This window comes from Moschus berezovskii, chromosome 3 (assembly GCF_049115385.1).
Source record: "Moschus berezovskii isolate FMDL1 chromosome 3, NW_MosBer_1.0, whole genome shotgun sequence".
NCBI lineage: Eukaryota > Metazoa > Chordata > Mammalia > Artiodactyla > Moschidae > Moschus > Moschus berezovskii.
Window position 1 is genome coordinate 48,189,039 of NC_142462.1, and position 18,881 is coordinate 48,207,919.

At 36.1% G+C, this 18,881-nt stretch overlaps 1 protein-coding gene across 2 annotated transcripts in view; it reads left to right on the top strand.

Annotated features, from left to right (window-relative positions):
• The first annotated feature begins 230 nt into the window (after positions 1-230).
• Positions 231-18,881, top strand: part of GNAT3 (G protein subunit alpha transducin 3) — a 60,930-nt gene continuing 42,279 nt past the window's right edge. The window contains exon 1 of one of the 2 annotated variants that reach the window (XM_055420676.2): positions 231-464. In XM_055420676.2, the coding sequence (XP_055276651.1) occupies positions 347-464 (118 nt within the window). In that variant the 5' untranslated portion in view covers positions 231-346. Of the gene's footprint in view, positions 465-17,895; positions 18,031-18,881 lie in introns of those variants that run through there. The other variant, XM_055420677.2, reaches the window with a different exon arrangement.

Consider the following 18,881-nt stretch of genomic DNA (forward strand, 5'->3'; position numbering starts at 1 on the left):
TCCATTTCAGATCATCTTTAGTGTACAGATTTTCATAACTTTCTACATTATTATATACTATTCTTTAAGGAAGATGAGCAGGTTTGAAGGAGTGCCAGAAGTAAACACTTAATTTGAAAGCATAATGAATGTTCTCTTTAGCTGCCATTGGACTGTGTGGTTTTACCCTTTGTCAGGTGACAGCATCTCCTTAGTCAAAGCAGAGTCTTAGAAAATGAGGGAATGGGCTGTTGGGTACTTCAGCAGAGCATTGCTCTTACATCCTATGTCCAAACCAGAGCACCAGCTGCGCTCTACATTCCAAAAAGTTTGAGCAAATAAACTGACAAGCATCTAACACTACAAGATGGGAAGTGGAATTAGTTCAGAGAGCAAGGAGTCAGCCAAAAGATCAAAAGAATTGGAGAAAAAGCTTCAGGAAGATGCTGAGCGAGATGCAAGAACTGTAAAGTTGCTGTTGTTAGGTAATATCCGTTTTTCTTTTTGCCTTTAAAACCCTGCTATTTTTTCAACTGTGATGTATTTACTTTTCTCAAACTTTAATTTCAAGGGTATTACCATGTGGGAGAATTATTACGAAAATGTGTTTTGAAATTGATTTTATGTGTGCTTCGTAAATATTTACTTTTTTGCTTAGCATTTTATTGCATGTCTTTTATTAAGCAGAGAGACAAATATTTATTAGATGACTCAATTTCTCTATGCCAGTAATCTTTTATTATTAAAAAACTCATGGACATTTATTATTTTATTGTACTCTAGTAATTTTCTGAATATCAACTTTTTAATATGGAAAAAATCCTTTAATTACATGTTACAAAGATTTAGGTTATTTTGTTTAGAAATATTTTGTTTGGAATTAACACTAATATGTTATTTAATTACTTATACTGTTAAAACCGATTAGTCAAGTTATTTACAGAGTAATGATAAAGTACTTTAAAAGATACTAATAATATTATTCAGGCTTCTGAATACTTTCTGTATAATTGAAAAATACTCCATTTAAATCCTTTTAGGATATTTAAATATTCATTTACGTCAGGAATTATGTCTCTTCTATTTTTTATTCCCTCAAAATTCAGCACACTAACTACAACTACGAATTTAATAAATGTACAATGAACTGAAAGAATGAATATAATTTATACATCATGCATTTTTCTAAACATGTCACAGTCCCTAGAAGATAAATACGATTTTGAAATAAAACAAAGACCTATGAAAAGAATATAAAACCAGAACTTCAATTTAATCATATGTTCCTCCTGCTCTTCATTATACACAAAAGCACTCCATTTTATCTCAGAATTGTGAATCTTTCACACAACAAAATATTCTCATTTGTGTCTATGTCTTCTTTTACCATGTCTGATTTGCTCCCAGTAGCAAGAGTATCTCAGAAACCAACTATAAGATTCCCACCACCTGCTCTTTCAAGGAAAGGAAATGTTTTCTCTCTTTACGCCCAAATCCTGAGGCCTCACACCCACAGCACTTACAAATAACTGCCAAGAGAGGTTGCTAAGTTAGAAAGATGCAGGGGTCAGCTCTTATGAAACCACCAAATGCAACTTCCCTAACGCTCGAGTATTCTGAGACTTTGATCAAGAGTGAAAGTAATAAGCGGACATAGAGAAAACAAAAGATGAGAGGGAACACCAAACATTCCAGCAAGTACATTCTTTGTCCCTCTTGTACTAAGAACCATGGCACAGGACTAGTAACACAATACACAGAGAATCCCTATGTTTGAATAAATTTCAAAAGAATAGATATTTTCAATATATGAATTATTTTTAAATTAAAGTGATGGGCTACATAAAGAGGAAAGGGTAATATGATGGAAGATATACAAAGAACTTTAGTGGTACTATTACATTTTTTAATATCCTAAGACAATCACAATTGCATAAATTCACCTCCAGTGTTACCATACATTGGATTCATTTGGTTCCAACAATATGTCAGTGAACTTCTCTATCACATCTTATTTACACAGATGAATCAAATTCTCTGTAGCTTTCCCTATTCAGTGATATTTCAAACCCTTGACTAAGTTTTCCCTTCTGGACTCTGTATAAGTTCTATGTGGTAGTTTAGTCACTAAGTCGTGTCCAACTCTTGTGACCCCAGGGACTATAGCCCACCAAGCTCCTCTGTCCATCGGGTTTTCTAGGCAATAATACTGGAGTGGAATCTTGCTGAAACAGGGATTGAACCCGGGTCTCCTGCACTGCAGGCAGATCCTTTACCGCCTGAGCCATCAAGAAAGTCATATGAGTTCTATATCTAATGATGAAGTTATCAAAGTTCAAAACAATAAAATCTTGTAATAACTCTGCTTCAAGTCTCATGTTTTGAACTGAAAGCAAATTATCTAACCTATTATTTTTATGTTCAATTTGGCTTCATTAATACATAAAAGCATTCAGTAGAACCAAAATAAACCTTCCCACCCTCAAATTCCCTCACTAATGAAATCTAATTTCTCCCATCATTGAAACAATGATTCTCATTCATCAGTCTTGTCTGAACAACTGTTTTTAAGCAATGATTGTATGTCCTGTGGGAGCAACCAGGAGAGCCTTGGTAGAATCAGAACTTGAGTCTAGCTCTACTTTTATAAAAACAGAAATCTTAAATTTATAGAAATCTGAAAAAAACATTTTCAACAGAATTCATTATTTATGTTGATCCTCTTGTTATACAGTGAATTTCGAGGTGCTTAAACACAACACAACTTTCCAAGTTAACATATGCTGTGGAGTAGATGTACTATTTGGTATCACTGGACACAAGATTTCACTTAATTTGAAGAGCTATCTATATCAAAGTGCACTTTACAACTAAAGGATCACCTTGAAGACAGACTCCCTTTTATTCCACCTTTCAGACATTCAGTAAAATTATACAAGAGATGCCAAATCTGTTTCTATAGCAAAAAGCAGGCTTCTAGGAAACACTGGAGATGACATACATTCCTGGCATATTTGATAAAACTGCTATCAAGACAATAATGCCATGGAACGTATTGTTTTTTTAATTAGCCTGTAAAGGTGTCCCAGAAAGAGTACATTTTAGTAAGAAAAAACAAATGCTAATGTATAAGCTGTTCTTTTTTGTAGATTTCCTATGTTACTTTATTTTTTAATTTTATTTAAGTTTTTTAAAAAATCTTAATTTACAGATGTTTGATTACATTTCAGTTCCATTCAAAAGAAATACCTGTCTTTTCATTGTGAGATCATTGTGGTTCATGTTTCTGTTTTTCCTTTATCTCCTTTCTTTATATTTATTATTTCAAATTTCAGTTCCAATTTATTTATTTAACACATTACTTCTTTTTTTTTTTTACTTTTACAAATTTTCATCACGTGAGCTGGATAGATTCAGAGCTCCAAAGTACAGGGGAAAAAAGAGCTTTGCTTTTTCCTCATATCTGAAACCTTGCCTCATTCATTCTAGAATTTTCAGTTATGATATTGTAATGAGGTTTTAGCCAGTGATTTCCAGCACTGTCATGCACTACTCAATACTGGTGCTCTACTCCTTTAATTCTAAAACCATTTATTTATTTTTCTATGTGCTATCCTGTAAACATCACAGTATCATTTTTAGTGTATATGTGTATATACATTCAGTTCAGTTCAGTCGCTCAGTCCTGTCCGACTCTTTGCGACCCCATGAATCACAGCACACCAGGCCTCCCTGTCCATCACCAACTCCCGGAGTTCACTCAAACTCACGTCCATTGAGTCAGTGATGCCATCCAGCCATCTCATTCTCTGTCGTCCCCTTCTCCTCCCGTCCCCAATCCTTCCCAGCATTAGAGTCTTTTCCAGTGAGTCAACTCATTGCATGAGGTGGCTAATTTTATGTAATTATCAAGTAATGCAATGTACATATACATATGTTCATCCTTTTATGCATATCAAGAGGAAAGAGGACATAAGACTCATGCTATATCAAAGTTCTTACTTGTATTCTGTTTAAATAGGTCTTTTTATTTTTAAAAGTATTTCTATATATGAATGGGAAAGGATGCAGAAAACTGGAGGTGTTCCTCAGTCATTGGCTAGAGTATAAGTTCATCGAGTATAGAAGCTCTATTTTATGTTTCGGTTACACCAGTAGAGTCAATGCTTTTCTGTGGATGTGATCACTTACACAGGTGCCCTGGAATAATTATGTTACAATTAAAATTTGCAAAGCATAATTAGAAGAAAAAAATACTTCTTTCAGATAACCAGTGATATGAATCTTGTGAACGACATGTAGAAGCTATTTCTGAGTAATGTTTCCAATTTTTTTAAATTAAAATCGTTCTTTGTCATATTAATACATTTTGTTTAAAAATATTTTACAATATCTTATTTTTATAAATATATCAGTCATTTGGGTGTACAAATATTTTTACTATTTGTACAAATGTTGAACAAATGTTTAAAATTGTTTTTCAGTAAAGTGGAAAGAAACAGTCTACTTGGAGAGTTTCAAATTGTCTCCAGAGCAACTGTTTGCACCATAGCAATTTGAAACCTTCAGAGGAAAAGTCAAATATTTACAGTTGTATTTATTTATAACTAATGGCATTTGGCAGCATCAAATAGCTCTCGACAGTGTCCCTTTTCTGTATGGACAAACATTTTGCATTTATTTTAGATTAATATATATCTAATAATCAGGACACATTAACAGACTCACAAGTCCCTCACATGAAAGATGTAAACCATTCATTAAGGCATTCCATACTTAGTCAACTTATGGTATTTGTTAATGAGATTAAATACCATCTTGCTGAGAATAACTGTCATTAACTGTAATGTAACAGAACATCTCATGTTATATCACAGAGCATTTTTATATTCATTTGATACATTCAAACCTTAATTATTGATTTAAGAGCAATACTGTACTTTTAAAAATATTCAGATAAGCAACATGAGTTAACACAATTTATTTGGGCTTCCCTGGTGGCTCAGATGGTAAAGTGTCTGCCTGTAATGTGGGAGACCCGGGTTCGATCCCTGGGTTGGGAAGATCCCCTGGAGAAGGAAATGGCAACCCTCTCCAGTACTCTTGCCTGGAAAATTCCATGGACGGAGGAGCCTGGCTACAGCCCATGGGCTCGCAAAGAGTCAGACACGACTGAGCGACTTTATTTACCCCTCCACTAATTAAAAAGGAAAGAGGGTAGTGAAACATTTGATGGTATAAAGTCTCCGTGATAAATTTTATATAAAATACACTTCCAGTTAAGATTTATACTCAAATTCAGAATCCATCTCCTTATTTAACTATCCTACAAATATATCAACGTAGAATATGCCTCTAAGGAAGTGGGAGTCAGCTGAAAGTAAAGGTAAAACTCATCAAGATATAAAAATATTCATTCTGTGTATTAGACTCGGATGATAATAAACTAGAGTTAGTTCAGTCATTTAATCCTGTCTGACTTTGTGACCCCATGGAATACAGCACGCCAGGCTTCCCTGTCCATTACCAAATTGTGGAGCTTACTCAAACTCATGTCCATTGAGTCAGAGATGCCATCCAACCATCTCATCCTTTGTTGTCCCCTTCTCCTCCCGACTTCAATCTTTCCCAGCATCAGGGTCTTTTCCAATAAGTCAGTTCTTCACATTAGATGGCCAAAGTATTGGAGTTTCAGCTTCAGCATCAGTCCTTCCAATGAATATTCAGGGCTGATTTCCTTTAGGATGGACTGGTTAGATCTCCTGGCAATCGAAGGGACTCTCAAGAGTCTTCTCCAATACCACAGTTCAAAAAGACATTCTTTGGCACTCAGCTTTCTTTATAGTCAAACTCTCACATCCATACATGACTACTGGAAAAACTATAGCTTTGACTAGACAGATCTTTGTTTGCAAAGTAACGTCTCTGCTTTTTAGTATGCTGTCTAGGTAGGTCATAGCTTTTCTTCCAAGGAGCAAGCGTCTTTTAATTTCATGGCTGCAGTCACCATCTGCAGTGATTTTGGAGCTCAAGAAAAGAAAGTCTATCATCGTGTCCACTGTTTCCCCATCTATTTGCCATGAAGTGATGGGACCAGACACCATGATCTTATTATTTTGAATGTTGAGTTCTAAGCCAGCTTTTTGACTCTCTTCTTTCACTTTCATTAAGAGTCTCTTTAGTTCTTCTTCACTTTCTGCCATAAGGGGGGTGTCATCTTGCGTATCTGATGTTATTGATATTTTTCATGGAAATCTTGATTCCAGCTTGTGCTGCATCCAGCCTGGCATTTCGCATGATGTACTCTGCACATAAGTTAATTGAACAGGATGACAATATACAGCCTTGACATACTCCTTTACCAATTTGGAACTGGTCTGTTCTGTGTCCAGTTCTAATTGTTGCTTCTTGACTTGCATACAGATTTCTCAGGAGGCAGATCAGGTGCTCTGGTATTTTCATCTCTTTAAGAATTGTCCACAGTTTGCTGTAATCCACTTAGTCAAAGGTTTTGGCATAAACAATAGAGCAGAAGTAGATGTTTTCTGGAACTCTCTTGCTTTTTCAATGATCCAAATGATGTTGGCAATTTGATCACTGGTTCCTCTGCCTTTTCTAAATCCAGATTGAACATCTGGAATATTTCACAGTAGAAGCCTGGCATAGGGAATTTTCATCCTTACTTTGCTAAGCGTGTGAGATGAGTGCAGTTGTGCAGTAGTTTGAACATTCTTTGACATTGCCCTTTCTTTGGGATTTGAATGAAAACTGACCTTTTCCGGTCCTGTGGCCACTGCCAAGTTTTCAAATTTGCTGGCATAATCAGTGCAGCACTTTCACAGCATCATCTTTTAGAATTTGAAATATCTCAACTGGAATTCCATCACCTCCACTAGTTTTGCTTGTAGTGATGCTTCTTAAGGCTCACTTGATTTTGCATTCCAGAATGTCAGGCTCTAGGTGAGTGATCACATCATCATGGTTATCTGGGTCATGAAGATCATTTTTGTATAGTTCTTCTGTGTATTCTTGCCACCTCATCTTAATATCTTTTGCTTCTGTTAGGTCCATACCATTTCTGTCCTTTATTGTGCCCATCTTTGCAGGAAATGTTCCCTTGGTATAGAGATTTTCTTGAGGAGATCTCTAGTCTTTCCTATTCTATTGTTTTCCTCTATTTCTTTGCACTGATCACTGAGGAAGGCTTTTTTATCTCTCCTTGCTATTCTCTGGAACTCTGCATTCAAATGGGTATATCTTTCCTTTTCTCCTTTGCCTTTAGCTTCTCTTCTTTTCACAGCTATTTGAAAGCCCTCCTCAGACAACCATTTTGCCTTTTTGCATTTCTTTCTCTTGGGAATGGTCCTGATCACTGCCTCCTGTACAATATCACAAACCTCTGTCAGTAGTTCTTTATGCACTCTGCCTATCAGATCTAATCTCTTGAATATATTTGTCACTTCCTCAGTATAATCATAAGGGATTGATTTAGGTCACACCTGAATGGTCTAGTGGTTTTCCCTACTTTCTTCAAGTTAAATCTGAATTTGGCAATAAGGAGGTCATGATCTAAGCCATAGTCAGCTCCTGGTCTTGTGTTTGCTGACTGTATAGAGCTTCTCCATCTTTGGCTGCAAACAATATAATCTTTGAGCCATGCTGTGTAGTACCACCCAAGATGGACGGGTCATGGCGGAGAGTTCTGACAAAACGTATTTCACTGAAAAAGGAAATGGCAAACCACTTCAGTATTCTTGCCTTAAAAACCCATGAACAGTATAAAAAGGCAAAAATATAGGACACTGAAAGATGAACTCCCTAGGTTAGTAGGTACCCAATATGCTACTAGAGAACAGTGGAGAAATAACTCCAGAAAGAATGAAGAGACGGAGCCAAAGCAAAAACACCCAGTTGTGGATGTGACTGGTGATGGAAGTAAAGTCCGATCGTGTAAAGAGCCATGTTGCATAGAAACCTGGAATGTTAGGTCCATGAATCAAGGTAAATTGGAAGTGGTCAAACAGGAGATGGCAAGAGTGAACATCGACATTCTAGGAATCAGTGAACTAAAATGAACTGGAATGGGTGAATTTTAACTCAGATGACCATTATATCTACTACTGTGGGCAAGAATCCCTAAGAAGAAATGGAATAGCCCTTATAGTCGACAAAAAGTCCAAAGTTCAGCACTTGGATGCAATCTCAAAAACAACAGAATGATCTCTGTTCATTTGCAAGGCAAACCATTCAATATCACTGTAATCCAAGTCTATGCCCCAACCAGTAATGCTGAAGAAGCTGAAGTTGAATGGTTCTGTGAAGCCCACAAGACTTTCTAGAACTAACACCCAAAAGAGATGTCCTTATCATTATAGAGAACTGGAATGCAAAAGCAGGAAGTCAAGAGATACCTGGAGTAACAGGCTAATTTGGCCTTGGAATTCAAACTGAAGCAGGCAAAGGCTAACAGAGTTTTGCCAAGAGAACACATTGGTCATAGCAAACAAACTCTTCCAACAACAAAAGAGAAGACTCTACACATGGACATCACCAGATAGTCAATAAACTAGAACTCAAAGGTTTAATTTCTGCCTCAATATTTTATATTCAAATATAATTTGCTACTTAGAATTGTTTTCCTTTTAAGATATCTAGAAATTTCACTCCCTGACCAGCATATGATTCTTTGCCATCTCATACTTGTTCACACTTACTGAATTCTATCTTTGATTTCATATCGTTTCCCTTCAAAGTTGACCAATTTACCTGTGTCCCTCCTAAAAGTCTAAAATATTCTTTACCCTAATCCTCTATCTTAATTAACATTCACAACCTCAAACCTGGATAACTCCTCAAAGTTTCCACTTATTATTGTTCTAACAACACTGTTACCAACTGATTTCTTCCAAAGTAATATTATTTAACATCATTTCAGCCTTTCGTGCTGATCCTGGTCCCATGTAAACACCTAATTTCCTTCGTTCCCAGGTGCTGTGGAATAAAATGATGTATCATTCTCAGTTTCCTGGTTGACAATTTCCTGTTTTTAACTTTCAGTTCAGTACAGTCACTCAGTCGTGTCTGAATCTTTGTGACCCCATGGACTGCAGCACACCAGGCCTCCCTGTCCATCAACAACTCCCAGAGTTTACTCAAACTCTTGTCTATTGAGTCGGTGTTGCCATCCAACCATCTCATCCTGTCGTCCCCTTCTCCTCCAGCCTTCCATCTTTCCCAGCACCAGGGTCTTTTCAAGTGAGTCAGTTCTCATCAGGTGGCCAAAGTATTGGAATTTCAGCTTCAGCATCAGTCCTTCCAGTGAATATTCAGGACTGATTTCCTTTAGAATGGACTGGTTGGATCTTCTTGCAGTCCAAGGGATTCTCACAAGTCTTGTCCAACACCACAGTTCAAAAGTATAAATTCTTCAGTGCTCAGTTTTCTTTATAGTCCAACTGTCACATCCATACATGATTACTGGAAAAACCATAGCTTTGACTAGACGGACCTTTGTTTGCAAAGTAATGTCTCTGCTTTTTAATATGCTGTCTAGGTTGGTCACAACTTTTCTTCTAAGGAGCAAGCATCTTTTAATTTCATGGCTGCACTCAGCATCTGCAGTGATTTTGCAGTCCCCCAAAATAAAGTCTGCCACTGTTTCCACTGTTTCCCCATATATTTGCCATGAAGTGATGGGACCAGATGCCATGAACTTATTTTTTGCATGTTGAACTTTAAGCCAACTTTTTCAGTCTCCTCTTTCACTTTCATCAAGAGGCATTTTAGTTCTTCACCTTCTGCCATAAGGGTATTGTCATCTGCATATCTGATGTTATTAATATTTCTTCCAGCAATCTTGATCCCAGCTTGTGCTTCATCCTGCCTGGCATTTTGCATGATGTAGTCTGCACATAAGTTAAATAAGCAGGGTGACAATATACAGCCTTGATGTACTCCTTTCCCGATTTGGAACCAGTCTGTAGTTCCATGTCCAGTTCTAACTGTTGCTTCTTAACCTGCCTACAGAGTCTCAGGAGGCAGGTCAGGTGCGCTGCTATATTCATCTCTTGAAGCATTCTCCACAGTTGGGATACACACAGTCAAAGTCTTTGGCATAGTCAACAGAGCAGAAGTAGATGATTTTCTAGAACTCATTTGCTTTTTCAATGATCCAACGGATGTTGGCAATTTGATTTCTTATTCCTCTACCTTTTCTAAATCCAGCTTAAACATCTGGAATTTCATGGTTCACAAACTGTTTAAGCCTGGCTTGGAGAATTTGAGTCTTCTTTGCTAGTCTGTGAGATGAGTGCAATTGTTCGGTAGCTTGAGCATTCTTTGGCATTGCCTTTCTTTGGGATTTGAGTGAAAACTGACCTTTTCCAGTTCTGTGGCCACTGCTGAGTTTTCCAAATTAGCTGGCATATTGAGTGCAGCATTGTAACAGCATAATCTTTTATGACTTGAAAGAGCTCAACTGGAATTGCATCACCTCCACTAGCTTCATTCATAGTGATGCTTCCTAAGGCCCACTTGACCTCACATTCCAGGATGGTCTGGCTCTGCGTGAGTGATCACACCACACTGTGTTCTTGCCAACTCTTCTTAATATCTTCTGCTTCTATTTGGTCCATATCATTTCTGTCCTTTATTGTGGCCATATTTGCATGAAATGTTCCCTTGGTATCTGTAATTTTCTTGAAGAGATCTCTAGTCTTTCCCATTCTATTGTTTTCCTGTATTTCTTTGCACAGATCACTGAGGAAGGCTGTCTTATCTCTCCTTACTATTCTTTGGAACTCTGCATTCAAATGGGAGTTTTTAACTTTAGCCAGGCTAATAATTACTTTACTTATTTGTAGTTTTCTATTAAAATAATCCAAAGGGCAACTATTTCTATATTTCCAACATCACTTTCATCTACAATCTCCTCTCCTTCCACCTCACCCTAGATGACCACTGCTCGTAAGACAGTCATCAAACATCATCTTCAAACTCACTAAGTTTTCCTTCATTTTCTTCCACTTTAACTAGTTTTAAGGAATTTGGGGTATTCCATTCTCATTTAAGGCTAACTTCAGCCTTTGTGCTATAAATTGTATCCCCTTCTATATTTTAAGAATTTTGCTTTATGAATTATCCCCTTTGTCACTTTCAAAGTTCTTCTCTGCTAGCTCCTTCCTCTTGGCATAGAATGATATTTATCCCAGTCACCGAGAGATTTTTCTTTGATTCCATAAAGCTCATTTGATTCACCTTATATAGTTATATTTTAAAATGTGTTTATACTAAAATACTTCTCAAACTAGTCTATGTTCATTGCTTCTGTTGCTATACTGTTTCCATCCTCTTCAGTTAATTGATATCTAACTTGTATATTCATTCGCCTCTTTACCAAAAAATGATCTCTCACAGATCCCTGATAACCTGCGTGCTTGATTGCATGTACTCCCCCTTCTCCAAAATTACATATATAATGACTCTCCCCCTACCTCTTTGGAGCAGCAGTTTCTCAAAGCTATTTGAAATGTTATCTTCTGGGCTATAGTCTTCATTTTGCCCCCAAATAAAACTTAACTCAAACTTTCACATCGTACATTTTTTTTAGTCAACAATTGTTATTTATCAATAATCTGATTACACTTTGGGATATCTAGCAATCATTCTCCGAGTTTATCTTAATGTCCATTCATCCTCAAACTTCATCTTTTTAATGAGGCCCTTCATTATATTTTTTTCCATTATATTCACTCTATTATTTCAATCTTCTTTAATCCCTTTCTTTGTAATCATTCTCTATTCATTGTCCAAAGATCAATCTTTGTTACAAAGCTTAGTTCTAGCCTTATCTCTGATAGAATGGGTCTCATGTTTCTCTTTTATTCCACTACTCTCTTATGGTTTTCCATCTACAAGGAAATGCTATGAAATAGTATTTTCATTATATAGAGAACAAAATGAGAATTTACTGAGGTAATTCAATTTTTAAGATCACACATTAGTTTATAGGAGAACAAAGGCTTTCATTTTTATCTCTGTCATTTTTAAATTAGTATCTGCATTCTAATTTTATGAAAACAGTGGATATGTCTGCTTTTGTCCTTCACTGAAATCCTAGCACAGAAAAGAATACATGCATAATGCACGGAAGAATGACAGAATTGGGAACCTAAAACATTTCTGTACGTTGGTTATGGTGACTAAAGCACAGATATACATTTGGCATTTGCAAAGAACTGGAAAAAAAAACATGTATGCCATATAATAAGTTATTTGTTTTTTAAGTCAATGAAGATTTTGATAGAGTTTTAGAAATGTAAATGAGAATAATAATACTTGGATTTTTTTGTCTAAGACTAGCCAAGCTATGCTATAAGACAAAGACTTTATGCAGGTGCTTGAGGTAGGTAAGCCAATTAGGAAGTTGTCACTACTCTGCAAACACTTGATAAGATTGTAAATTAAGGCAGAAATTACAAGTTTGAAAGTGAGATTTGAGGGACCTTATGAGACAAAATAATAGAACTTGGTGACTTGACTGCCTGTGGCTGTAAAGTCAGAAAAATGATTAAGGGCAGAATAAGGAATAGTGTTCATTGGAAGGACTGATGCTAAAGCTGAAACTCCAATACTTTGGCCACCTCATGCGAAGAGTTGACTCACTGGAAAAGAGTCTGATGCTAGGAGGGATTGGGGGTGGGAGGAAACGGGGACGACAGAGAATAAGATGGCTGGATGGCATCACCGACTCGATGGACATGAGTTTGAGTGAACTCCGGGAGTTGGTGATGGACAGAGAGGCCTGGCGTGCTGTGATTCATGGAGTTGCAAAGATTCGGACACGACTGAGCAACTGAAATGAACTGAACTGAACTGAAGGAATAGTGATTATCTTATTCATCAGTATGTGAAATACAGGACAAAGTTTAGGTTGGGGACAAAACAAAGAGAGTAGTCATTTGAGACATTCAAATTTGTGTTGTTTGGAGAACAACCAAGTGGAGATATCTATTGAACATATGGGTCCAGAAATCAGGAGGGGTAATTCAAGTGAGAGCTGTTAATTTGATATATTCAATTCCTGTTCTCCTTTTCCCAGATATACAGTATATAAAGGCCAACTGTATAATTAACCAAGGACTTAGTTTGAAGAATTCATACAAAATGCATAACTGTTCCCCAACTAAGGAACACTTAGATAAATTCTATCAATCCATCCTTCTATCATCCACATTTCTATCTAAAGCAAGCTTGTGTGGGAAATATCGCATAATTATATATTTCATTGGTTCCCCTCCTGCTTTTTAGCCTAAGAAGTACATTAAAAAGATAAGAGAAGAAAGAAAGAAAGTGAAGTAGCTCAGTTGTGTCCGACTCTTTGCAACCCCATGGCAAGAGTACTGGAGTGGGTTGCCTTTTCCTTCTCCAGGAGATCTTCCCTACCCAGGGATTGAACCCGGGTCTCCTGCACTGTAAGACGCTTTACTGTCTGAGCTATATATATATATATATATATACAGAATATTGGACATTATATAATAAACTGTCCTAGACTTCAGAAAAATGCCAGTTATGAAAACAAAATAACAACAGCAGTATAACATGGGAAACATTCTAAATAAAGAGTTTAAATAGCATAATATACAAAGGAAACGTGTAAGACTTGATTAGATCCTGGATCCAAGAAATATAAAAGGTCTGAAAAACATTTTGGAACAACCAAATAAATATGAATATGGAGTATATTTGATATAATATTTTAGATTTGTATAGATATTCCTAAGCATGAAAATAGTGTTGTGATTTTCTGGGACAATGACCGATTCTTAGAAGTTGCATTCTGAAATATTTGTGGGTGAAATGTTTGATTGCTTTCAAGAGGTTCAACAAAAGAAAGCATAAATATAAAGACAGATATACATGTATATATGTGTGTGTGTGAATTTATATATATGAAAAAATACAAAGGACAAACTGCTAATAATTGGTAAGTGAAGGGAATAAAATATAGGTATCTTATGTACTATTTTCTCAAAATTACATAGTTTATAAGATTATTAAAATTAAAAGCTTGGGGGAAATAAGTGTACATTGGAATATTATTTTTCTGATAAAATAGACTAATATATCTGCAAATTCATCCATATTATTTTGCAAATGAATTCTTTCAAATACTTCATGAGCAGATCACTTTAAAATCATAAACTTTTAAAGGAAATCCTTCTCAATAGATTATTTGATAAACTTAACAACAAAATTTGACAAAAACAGGCCAACTCCTTCATGAATGTAGATCCAAACACCAAACCAAAATATCACCAAATTAATTCCAACAATGTAAAAATGTATATTAAAAGAAAAAAGCCAGAGATAAGAGAGAACTCAAGAATGACCTGTTGAAATACTATTGGAACATTAATATTATTCACATTATCAGAGGAGAAAGAACATTATGATTATGACAGGAGATGCACACACATGTGCATGAACACACACATACACACTAAACAAACTTCTTTTATGCATTCTTGATAAAAACTTTTATCACACTAGAAATAGAAGGCAATTCCCTTAACAAAATAAAGATTATGTACAGAAACCTGTAGTAATGGTCATACTTAACGGGGAATGTTTAGCATCATTAACTGCAGGTGTTGAACAAGGACTTATGATGATGAATGGACTGACAGTTTCCTGTCTTTGACCTTCTCCTCTTCAATGCTCTCATCAGGGATTTGGGTGAAAGTGGATAAGGCAAAATTTCCCACTTGAGTAAGATTCAGAATTTGGAAGGATACAGTTTCAGGTAAAGTCAGCATTCCAAGTGATCTAAACTAGCAGAAATGTTTTGCCCAAATGAACAGAATTTAGCAGATATCTTTAATTGAAGTTCAAAATCAGCTATACACATGTAGTATTCCCATATAGTATGTGGGGAAATCAGTTTGCTAAGTGATGATGTAAAAAAGTTGAAACAAATTGACTGCTAAACGCTCAATATAGGTTAAAAAAATCCAGCTACCAAAAAAAAAAAAAAAAAGGAGAAGAAGAAGAAGAAGAAGAGGTGTCTATTAAGAAAAGTGTTCTATTTAGAAATAAGTACTAGGATTGAGCAGATCTATTTTGTACCCCTATCTTCAGTTCAGTTCAGTTGCTTAGTCATGTCCGACTCTTTGCAACCCCATGAATCACAGCACGCCAGGCCTCCCTGTCCATCACCAACTCCCAGAGTTCACTCAAACTCATGTCCACAGAGTCGGTGATCCCATCCAGCCATCTCATTCTCGGTCATCCCCTTCTCCTCCCGCCCCCAACCTTAAACCAGAATATCAATACCCTTAATAAAATCACCTATATTTATAGCAAAATTTTAAGTCAGACAGTGTTTCAGAAGGACGGTGTCTCTTTCCACAAGAAAGGATGAAAGGAGTTGAACATATTATAAATGAAACATCTCTTGGAAAAGAGGTAGAGAATGCTTCAAATAATACAGAATGTTGAGAACTCACTGTAAGTTAGACTTTGTACCAACTATTTCAATCTACCCAAAGCCTAGGAGATAGATATCAGAAAGTCGATGTTATAAAGGAGGAAACTCTCAGAAATTAGCTTCCATCAAGACACCCAGATTCAGCAGTGAGTACAACCTCACATTTATTCCAAAACAGGAGTTTGCTTATTACATTTCAATATCCACTCTCTAGGCTATATGATGGGTTGTAACATGGAAGAGACAGAGAAGTTTATTGTTGCTCAATGAGAAAGAAGAATAGTGAGTGAAATAGAGTTGCTTCTAAACAAGAAATAAAGCTAAAAATCTTTTATGCCAATAGTCTGCCAAAAGATTACAACCATAAACTGCACACTCATATGTCTATGAAAGTTCACATCTTCCATATTAATTTAAAATAAGTGATTTTAAATTTATGTCTTGACATCATATTGATATTGACATTCAGTTCAGTTGCTCAGTCGTGTCAGACTCTTTGCGACCCCATGAATCACCAGTTAATAATTCAAAAGAAGGCATCATTATAAGATTAATATTAGGCTGCATATTGTCACCTTGCTTATTTAACTTATATCTTGTGAAATAAGATACATCTTGTGAAATTCTGGGCTGGATGAAGCACAAGCTGGAATCAAGATTGCAGGAGAAATATCAATAACCTCAGATATACAAATGACACCACCCTTATGGCAGAAAGTGAAGAAGAACTAAAGAACCTCTTGATGAAAGTGAAAGAGGAGACCGAAAAAGCTGGCTTAAAACTCAAGATTCAAAAAACTAAGATCATGGCATCTGGTCCCATCACTTCATGGCAAATAGATGGAGAAACAATGCAAACAGTGACACACTTTATTTTGGGGGACTCCAAAATCACTGCAGATGGTGAGTGCAGCCATTAAATTAAAAGACGCTTGCTCCTTGGAAGAAAAGCTATGACCAACCTAGACAACATATTAAAAAGCAGAGACATTATTTTGCCAACCAACGTCCATCTAGGCAAAGCTATGGTTTTTCCAGTGGTCATGTATGGATATGAGAGTTGGACTATAAAGAAAGTTGAGTAGCTGAGGAATTGATGCTTTTGAACTGTGGTGCTGGAGAAGACTCTTGAGAGTCCCTTGGACTGCAAGAAGATCCAACCAGTTCATCCTAAAGGAAATCAGTCCTGAATATTCATTGGAAGCACTGATGCTGAAGCTGAAACTCCAATACTTTGGCCATCTGATGCAAAAAACTGACTTATTGGAAAAGACCCTTATGCTGAGAAAGATTGAAGGTGGGAGGAGAAGGGGACAACAGAGATTGAGATGGTTGGATGGCATCACCAACTCAATGGCCATGAGTTTGAGCAAGCTCTGGGAGTTGTTGATGGACAAGGAGGCCTGGCGAGCTGCAGTCCATGGGGTCACAAAGAGTTAGACACAACTGAGCAACTAAACTAAACTGAATTGATAGTATTAGTGTGGGAGTCAGGAGCTTAATTTTGTTATTTTAACTTAGGTCTAGGACTTTAGATGAGTATCATAATTTCTACTAGATTCAGTATTCTCATGTATAGAAAGAAGATGCATGCACAAATGGTTGGCTTCTAAAGCTTCAGTCTTCTGCACAGTTATGTGATTTCAAGAGTACCTACAAAAAACTTCTGCAGGATTATAAATCAGGGTTTATTTTCATTTTGCCTGTTTTAACAAGTTACAAAATGAGTGAACAGGATTTGAGTGTGTTTAGGTGAAATTTAGTTACAGGTATAGATCTATAATGGCTTCTCTGGTGGCTCAAACAGTAAAGAACTTACCTGCAAAGCAGGAGACCTGGGTTCAATCCCTGACTGCGGAAGATACCCTGGAGAAGGGAATGGCAACCCACTCCAGTATTCTTGCCTGGAGAATTCCATGGACAGGAGTCTGGTGAGTTATGGGGTCCTGGTGACTCATGGGGTCTCAAAAGAGTAGGACATGTCTGTGTCACTAACTCTTTCACTTCATACTTCACTTCATAGACACCATGTAGCCTTAAAATTTTTTTAATATATTTGCAAAGAAAAATGTGGAATAAAATCTCTAATTTATACTTATTAAGAATAAAACAATTTATGAATTTATGAATTAAGTATAAACTTAAATATTTAATTATTTGAAACATTTTCTACTTCGAAGAAATAAATAAATAGCTTGTAAAAATTCCCTTATTACACTTTGACCCAGATAATAATATTAGTCACGATTACAATTAGGAAGGAACAGATTATTTCAGGATGCCCTTGGCTTGTGTAAACACGTTATTTTGACGTCTATATTTGGCTGTGTAGCATGATCTAATCTTACAAGAATGGAATGATTATTGTGAACTAAGACCTAGAAACATGGTGAGAATGGGACTCAATTTATTCCTAAAAAAACTGCAGCGGGGCAAAAAATAAATTAAACTTTAGACAAATGGGCTTTTCTTCAGGAATTTTCATCATATTGCTATAGTTGCCTATACTGGGCCTTCAAACAGAAGCCTGAAGTCACCACATGGAGCAGGAAATTATCCAGGTAACTATTTTAAAATCTTTAAAAGGAAAATACTGTTTTCATACAGAATTTCATTAAAGAGTACATGCTGTTTTTTCAAAAGTGATTATTCTGCCTATCTGACACACATCTGAATGATCAGTTATCAAGAAGGGAAGCACATGTACACCTGGGGTGGATTCATGTCAATGTAAGGCAAAACCAATATAATATTGTAAAGTAATTAGCCTCCAATTAAAAAAAAAATCTTTGTATAATAACATACCCATTAGCATCAGAAGTAGTTCTGGAAACTTGCCAGATCTTAATGAAATATAGTTGTGATTATTTAAAAAATGTTTATGTGTTCAACAGTGGTTCAAATGTGTATCTGTCCATGATACATACGCTGGTACAATCTTTACACAGATTATTATTCTCAAGATAAATAACCGAAACTAAATGAAAATTATCTAAATTATTTTCACATCATTGTAGAAATTATAGATATTAAACCATTATGCAACTGATAGTTAAAAATGAGACATTCTCAATCTCTCAGATTTTCTCAAAAGTTTTTTCATTCAGTACCTCCACTCTAGTTGAAGAAAATGAAACATTAAATATATCTGAATGGATAAGTCCTGGGGTTTCTATTGGGCCAATTGGCTTTCCTCCCATAACCCCAGAAGTCTGCAATTTTCCATCTAGCAAAACTGAAAACATATTTAGAGAAGTAAGATATACTACAAATCTTCTAGCTGTGTAGGATGATGCTGCGATTTCTAATGTCTACTTCTACTGTTGAAGTTTTTTCAAAAACTACCAAGAACAGTTTTATAATCTTATTGAATAACTTTTCTTTCAAAGCGATGCAGTCTGGAGCAAAATAG